The following is a 7,209-nucleotide window of genomic DNA, read 5'->3' as shown; positions in this document are numbered from 1 at the left end:
TATGTAAAATGTACATACAAATAGAATGCAATGATTTCCAAGTCTCATAAACCCAGATTTTATTCACGATAGATAATAGAAAACATAGCATATGTTTAAACTGAGAAAATGTACCATTTTAAGAAAAAATTATGGTATTTTTAAATTGATGGCAAAAACACATCTCAAAAAAGTTGGGGCAGAGTCATATTTACCATAGTGTAGCATCCCTTCTTCTTTTAACAACACTCTGTAAACGTCTGGGAACTGAGGAGACAAGTTGCTGGAGTTTTGGAGTGGAATGTTGTCCCATTCTTACCTGATATTGGATTGTAACTGCTCAACAGTCCTGGTCTTCTTTGTCGTATTTTTCCTATCAAGATGCGCCGAAAATGTTTCAGTTCATGAAAGGTCTGGACCGCAGGCAGGCCAGCTAAGCACCCGGACTCTACTACTACGAAGCTATGCTGTTGTCATAGATGCAGTATACGGTTTAGCATTATCCTGCTTAAATATGCAAGGCCTTCCCTGAAAAAGACGTCATCTGGATGGGAGCATATGCTGCTCTAAAACATGGATATTTCTTTCAGCATTGATGTGTTACCTGCCCATTCCATGCACACTAATGCACCCCCGTACCATCAGAGATGCAGGCTTTTGAACTGATCGCTGATAACAGGCTGGAAGGTCCCTCTCCTTTTTAGTCGGAAGGACGTGGTGCCCATGGTAGCAAAAAAGAATGTTACATTTCGATTTGTCTGACAAGAGAACAGTTTTCCACTTTGCGACAGACCATTTTAAATGAGCTTTGGCCCAGAGAAGACGGCAGCGTTTCCAGATCATGTTCAGTTATGGCTTCTTCTTTGCATGATAGAGCTTTAACTGACATTTTTGGATGGCACAGCAAGCTGTGTTCACTGACAGTGATTTCTGGAAGTGTTCCTGAGCCCATGCAGTGATGTCCATCACAGAATTATGGCTGTGTTTAATGCAGCGCCGTCTGAGGGGCCTGAAGATCACGGGTATCCAATACTGCGTTTACAAATTGCATCTACCAATTCTCAGAATCTTTTGATGATATGATGTACTGTAGACGATGATATATTTAAAGTCTTTGCAATTTTACATTGAGGAACATTATTCTGAAATAGTTCGACAATTTTTAAACTCAGCTTTTCACAGATTAGTGAACCTCTGCCCATCTTTACTTCTGACACACTTTGACTCTCTAAAGCTGGCCATACACGTATAGATTTTTTTATATCAGTCTATGTTTAGATGGAAAAAGTGCAACAGATTCCTCCTTCTACGCTAAATTGTGTCTATGGAGGAATCTCCCGCTTGGCCAAGCTTCAGTATCTTGCTAGTCGTTCCTGTTGGCTGTCAAAATACCTGAATAATCTGATTGGATGCAGGCATTGTTCAGGAAGTTTGAGAGCCAGCGGGGCAAAACTAGCAAGATACTGAAGCTTGGCCCACTGAAAAATTCCACACAGTTTAACGCAAATGGAGGAATCTGTTGCACTTTTTAAATTTGACCATATGCTGATAGAAAAAAATCTAGAAATGTATGGCCAGCTTTAGACGCTCATTTTTTTACCCACTTATGCTACTGACCTGTTGCCAATTAACCTAATTAGTTGCAAAATGTTCTTCCAGCTCTTCCTTGTTAGTACCACTTACTTTTCCAGCTTTTTGCTGCCCTGTCCAACCTTTTTTGAGACGTGTTGCTGCCATCAATTTCATAATTACCGCATTTTGTTTTTTAAATGGTACATTTTCTCAATTTAAGCACTTGATTTGTTTTCTAGTGTGAATAAAATACGGGTTTATGAGATTTGCAAATCATTGCACAATCATTGCATTCTCTTTTTATGTAGATTTTACACAGCATCCCAACTTTTTTGGAATTGGGGTTGTATAAAACACAACAAATAAGCTACAGAACTAACGACACACTTAAATAAATTGCAACATTAAGAACAGACACACTTTACTCAGTATATATAAGCAAAGTCAGTGTAGCCTATCTTTTCTCAAAGGGTGTAGGACGGAGCTAAAAGCTTGCATTAGGTGTTGAAACACAAGTCACAAGGGAAGACTTGAGTGTACTGTGGTCATCATTTTTTGTATCACACTATTGTTTACACTGCCCCTAGTATTATGCCTAAAGGACAGAATGCACAAAACAGAGGCCACTGCGCTCTGAAATCACCTATATTCTGCTGGTAAAGCAAACGTAAAAACAAGTTAAACTAGGTAATTGGCTTGATTTGCTTCTAAATAGAAAACAGAGAAAAAAAATCAGTTGAGAAACTATTTCTAATATTAGTTGTTCCTATTTGATGCTGTGATTTGAAAGAGAAGTGCATTGAATGGTATTGTCACCAATATGATTGAACAATTGTGACACGATTTTCCTCAGTACAGCTGAATAAACCTCAATAATGCTGCTCTACGTGATCTTACCTGATATGTGTAATCCCCGCAGAAATACTTCATACATTGTCCTGGCATCATCATAGTAGTGTGTGAGCAGCTTTGGGCCATCTCCTAACACAGAATGGCGGGCGCCATCACCACCCTACAACACATGCACAAAATTATACACATAACAGCTGCATTCAAATGATATCCTTTTACTGGAGTGTCATCAGTTCTATATAATATTTTCACATCATAATGCAAAGTTATCCAGACCCTAGTTAAATCTCCTGATTATTATATTGCTGCCTCTATGCATGTATCATTTATAGATTTGGGTTGGGGAAGGATTAGAACCAGTGGCCTCACAAGGGGGGTGTGGCCCGCACCGGGTAACGCCATCAGAGAGGGTGACACCAAAGTGACTGACAGTTATTTTGGTGCCACCCCCTCTGAAAACTCGAATATCAACCGACAGCTGCATAAGAGAGGAGGGGACCCGGCAGCATACATTATCCCGCTTGGTGAACGTCCCCTCCTCTCTTTACTGGCGTCCATCACCAAGATGGCCGCCAGCAGTTATGTGCGTGTGACATCATTATGTACATGCACGATAAACTCATGCGCAATGATGTCACACACGTGCGTTATGATGTCTCAGTGGGTGACACCCAGCAGCCACACCACGCCTGGGGACGTACCTGATTGGAACCACTTACTGGGATCTTTTAGAGAGATTTCCCCTCACTTATTCTCACAGTGACTGTGGTTTCACCAGACAGGATGTTAGGGAATATTTCCAAAGGGTAAAGAGTTGAGTATGGGAAGCCTAGAACGCCAGTCCTCTTTTTATTGCTGTCTGTTTACTTGTTGCAGTTTTGTCCTCACTTCCTGTATAGTAAAACCATTGTCAGTGGAACAGCAAGAGAGGAAAAATCTCTAACTGAGCCCCTGATAGCAGTAAAAACGTGATAGGGGTTATTATTCCTCCTCACTCTATCCACAACTAAGAAATAAAGTCTGGTTGGATATACACTTTAAGGTAACCTCCGCTCATACATTTTTAACAGGGTGCCGAGTTTAATAATAGTAAAATCAATAATAATTACTGTCATTATCATCATCATCATACTCCCATGTCCACTTATACAACCCACATTGCTGTAATGCACTGTAGTTGTATCTGTTTGTGCTGTATAATTGAGCTTTTAAAATAGTCTAGTATTAGGTCAAAATATTGCATATTATATGCGTCTGTTGAAGGATATATTTCAGTGAGTAGATTTTTATTTTTAGGTTTGCTAGAAATGAAAGATTGCAGGCATCCCCACATCTATATACAATAGTTTATACAATATCTGGGTTCGGCTGCAAGGAATTAACAAATTTAAATCATAGTCGGGACAAAAGTTCTACTTGTGTGTGTCCACCCACAGACGTGTAACCCATTTATCCTTAAATAGGGAATAGGAATTTTCATCTAAAAGAGAAAAAAATAGTTTTACCATTAACCATGTGTTGGTTGTAATGCAGATTTGAAACCCACTAGACCATCTCCAGCATCTCCACATTCAAATTGAAAATATTCAGTGAATGAGATCGGTATCTGCTTATGTACAAGTACCCAAAGACTATACCCTTAGTCATCCACTACATTAGCTTTACGGTCTGATATACAGGCCATTTCCTTCACATATACTGAGGATTCATAGTGGAGCGTTGGTCCTTGTGAAGTGTTTCTCAAAATAGCTCTGCTTTGTCAGATAATGTGGGTGTGAGTGTTTAGCTAACAATTGGGATGATGTTCAAACTGGGGCACAAGTGATTACATTTAAGTAATCAAGGCATTTTCTCAGAACATTCTTCACTTATCAGCCTGTGCTGTTTTTCCAGTGGTCACCTCCATTTAGCATGAAGTTTTCCATTGATGAAGACATGAATGGTGATTGCAGAAATCCCAAGGATGGTAAAAAGAAGATCACTGAACCAGGTGTGGAGGGATACATGACAATGTAAAATACAAGTATTCTAGAATCCTGCTGCACTCCTTACCGGGTATCCCTGTCATTGTGGGACCACGGATGGCGCCGCCAATACTGAAACTTGTTAAAGATGTCACCAGCACACTATATTGAAGTGAAGGACATGTCTGTTTATTGACGCTTCATGTCAAAACAAATAATACATTTTATTTGCTTTGACATGAAGCGTCAATAAACAGATGCGTTGTTCACTTCAATATGGTGTAATGGTGACATCTTTAACAAATATAAAATACTAGACACCAATTATCTAGCACAATCTGATCCTTTAAAGTATGCCTACAGCCAAAACTTTTTTTTTAAATGTTTAATGTGGCAGTAAACCCATCGAGTATGCATGGCATGAGTCATGAGCATGGCAACTGCAGATCTAAACAGAGGCCAAGATGGTGGCATCTTTGGCTGCAAAAGGATAGGAGAATTTAGTTCCACTGTAGAGTCCCTGTCTGTTCTTTTCTTTTTGCTCTCCATTTCTATTAGGGAAGGGGGGGGGGGCGGGCAGTAACCTTCATTCCCTCTGCTAGTAACACAACAGTAAATGAGAGGAAATCACTCCAAAAGGGGAGAGAAATCTCCTGTAAGACAGATGTCACGAGAACAGGGGTCTCCGTTGGGGCATTTCCCCTCTATTCAAGAAAGAACTGTAAATATTTGGATTTCCCATAAATTTCTATTCTGTTGATAGTGCTCACCATGGCACATTATGACTTTCCACATTATGGACACATACTACAGTAAAAACCTGAAAGAATTCTAGCTTTTTTTAATATTTATTATTTATAATTACCTCAAGTTCTTCTGATTGCATTAAGAGGTTGCATGGTGGTTTCACAGCTTTGGGTCGACTGGCAAGCCAGAATGCAATGACTGCAGCAAAGGCACCTAATCCAAGTAATGTGGCGGCTGGCACGCTGCGGAGGAACTGATTGAAGTCATCAAACTCTAGCAGCCTCAAGCTCCGCATGATCTCTTGTGCCTCCATCTTGTTAATTATGGAAACAACAAATTCTATTGGATAAAAGACAACAGAACATATTCAGTAACAACAGATGCTTAATTACTTTATAAATACTGACTAAAATACAATACAAGGAGACATACCATTATTTTTAGATAGTAGAATTACTCAATTGTATGCAATGTGTAAAACAGCAGGCTTATTTAACAAGGTAAGGACCAATAAACAAAGAAGTGAATTGGCTACTTTATAAAACTGAAAGAAAGAGAAGTAAAGCTAACATGAGACTGCTGCCAGGAGCATATAATCAGATTGTGCATACACTCATAAAAGTCAGTTTACATCTATATTATGTCAAAGTAAAGCTTAAGGCAAACTTCTACATTGCCCATGCTAGGTGGGGGTGCACAAGGCTCAGCAAGCTCTGCCCATGTGAAAGCCAGGAAAGTACTGAATAGTGGAGAGGTAGGGTGAGTGTGTTCCCCATACCCGGAAGGATTAAGTATTAACTGTTGTTTTACTTAGCATGGGAAAAGTACATGGTCACTTAAAGCAGTGTATTCAGTGACTTCATTTATATTAGTAAAGTCCTTCTAAAACAAACGCACAATTCTTAGAAGCTGCTGAAATGTTCTGAACACATATGGTGAGATAGAGTACGTATGTCCAGATCAAACATATGGTCATTTTTGGGATTAGAGCAGTTTATTACGTAGTTAAACAGATAAGCAAGCAGCTCCTCTGTGCTTGTTTTAATTCTGTTTCCGAGCTAATGGCTCCTCAGCTTCACTTTACCTATACCACCAACTCCTGAGGCTAAGACTAATATTCATTCACTTTTATAGGACGACAGATGTTGCTACAAATGTTATTATAAAACACAATATCATGAATAGGAAATACAAATAAAAGACAAGGTGAAAATATATTGTGACCTACGGTATGCAAAAACACAATCACAAATGGATGAGAAGATAGAAAAGACCCAAATCATATTAAATGCCTTCTGAAATCCAAGAGGTCATGTCCTACTATTCACTGTTAAAGAGCTGTAGTCTTTTTTAATGTATTTTTTTAAGACAACAGGTCTTTCATAAGTCAAAGTTATTACACATGCTCATGTTATAACCTCTGACGATACTGCAAAATAGTTAAAACTTTCCTGTACCTTGTTTCTATAGAAAATGTCTTAGCTCTGCCTTGGATTTCTGATGCCAATTGCCTACTTGCAGCTGAAGATAGGGGGGATTTGTAAAGCCGGTTTGTAGTTTATAGTAGTCAGCCTGACACAGACCCTGGTCCCCACCTTTAGTAAATAGGCATGTATCTGCACTAGATGTGTACAGAGCTATGGAGAGCTGAAAGATTTAAACCATGTACTGACCTCCTACAGACCAGACACTGGTGAAGAGCATTTTTACAGAAATGAGGCAGAAAACACTTCAGCCTCCTAATTTTTGGTAAAATTGCAGTTTGATGTAACATTCATCCATGGCTTTTAGTTAAATATATTCCTCTTCATCATACTTAGTTCAAAATCATTACCCAATATTGTTGTATCTGGCATAAACACATACTAGTGCGATAAACTGCTGTCTAGCATCTTATAATTTTGGGGACGTCACTGGCAAAATCTCTAAAATGGGTCCCAGACCAAGAGAATCTCATATTTTATGTTAAAACAGAACAGCCTTATTCAGTAACAGGTAAAGCCCATCTCTGAAAATGAAATAATGATATCTCTCACCAACTCACCATTTTCCAAAAAACCCTCCAGCCTGACTCCATCACGTGACCCAACCCCCC

General features: G+C 39.2%; 1 protein-coding gene across 3 annotated transcripts in view; it reads right to left on the bottom strand.

Moving 5' to 3' along the window:
• LOC108783985 (long-chain-fatty-acid--CoA ligase 6-like) overlaps positions 1 to 7,209 on the bottom strand; it is a 171,883-nt gene that overhangs the window by 54,091 nt on the left and 110,583 nt on the right. For all 3 annotated transcript variants that reach the window (XM_018552704.1, XM_018552705.1, XM_018552706.1), the window contains exons 2-3: positions 5,233 to 5,453; positions 2,449 to 2,563 (exon numbers count right to left, since the gene is read on the bottom strand). In XM_018552704.1, coding sequence (XP_018408206.1) covers positions 2,449 to 2,563; positions 5,233 to 5,453 — 336 coding nt within the window. The remainder of the gene's footprint in view (positions 1 to 2,448; positions 2,564 to 5,232; positions 5,454 to 7,209) is intronic.

This window comes from Nanorana parkeri, unplaced genomic scaffold (genome assembly GCF_000935625.1).
Source record: "Nanorana parkeri isolate BGI_ZX_2015 unplaced genomic scaffold, ASM93562v1 scaffold95, whole genome shotgun sequence".
NCBI classification, from domain to species: Eukaryota; Metazoa; Chordata; class Amphibia; order Anura; family Dicroglossidae; genus Nanorana; species Nanorana parkeri.
This window is presented reverse-complemented; position numbering and strand designations above follow the sequence as displayed.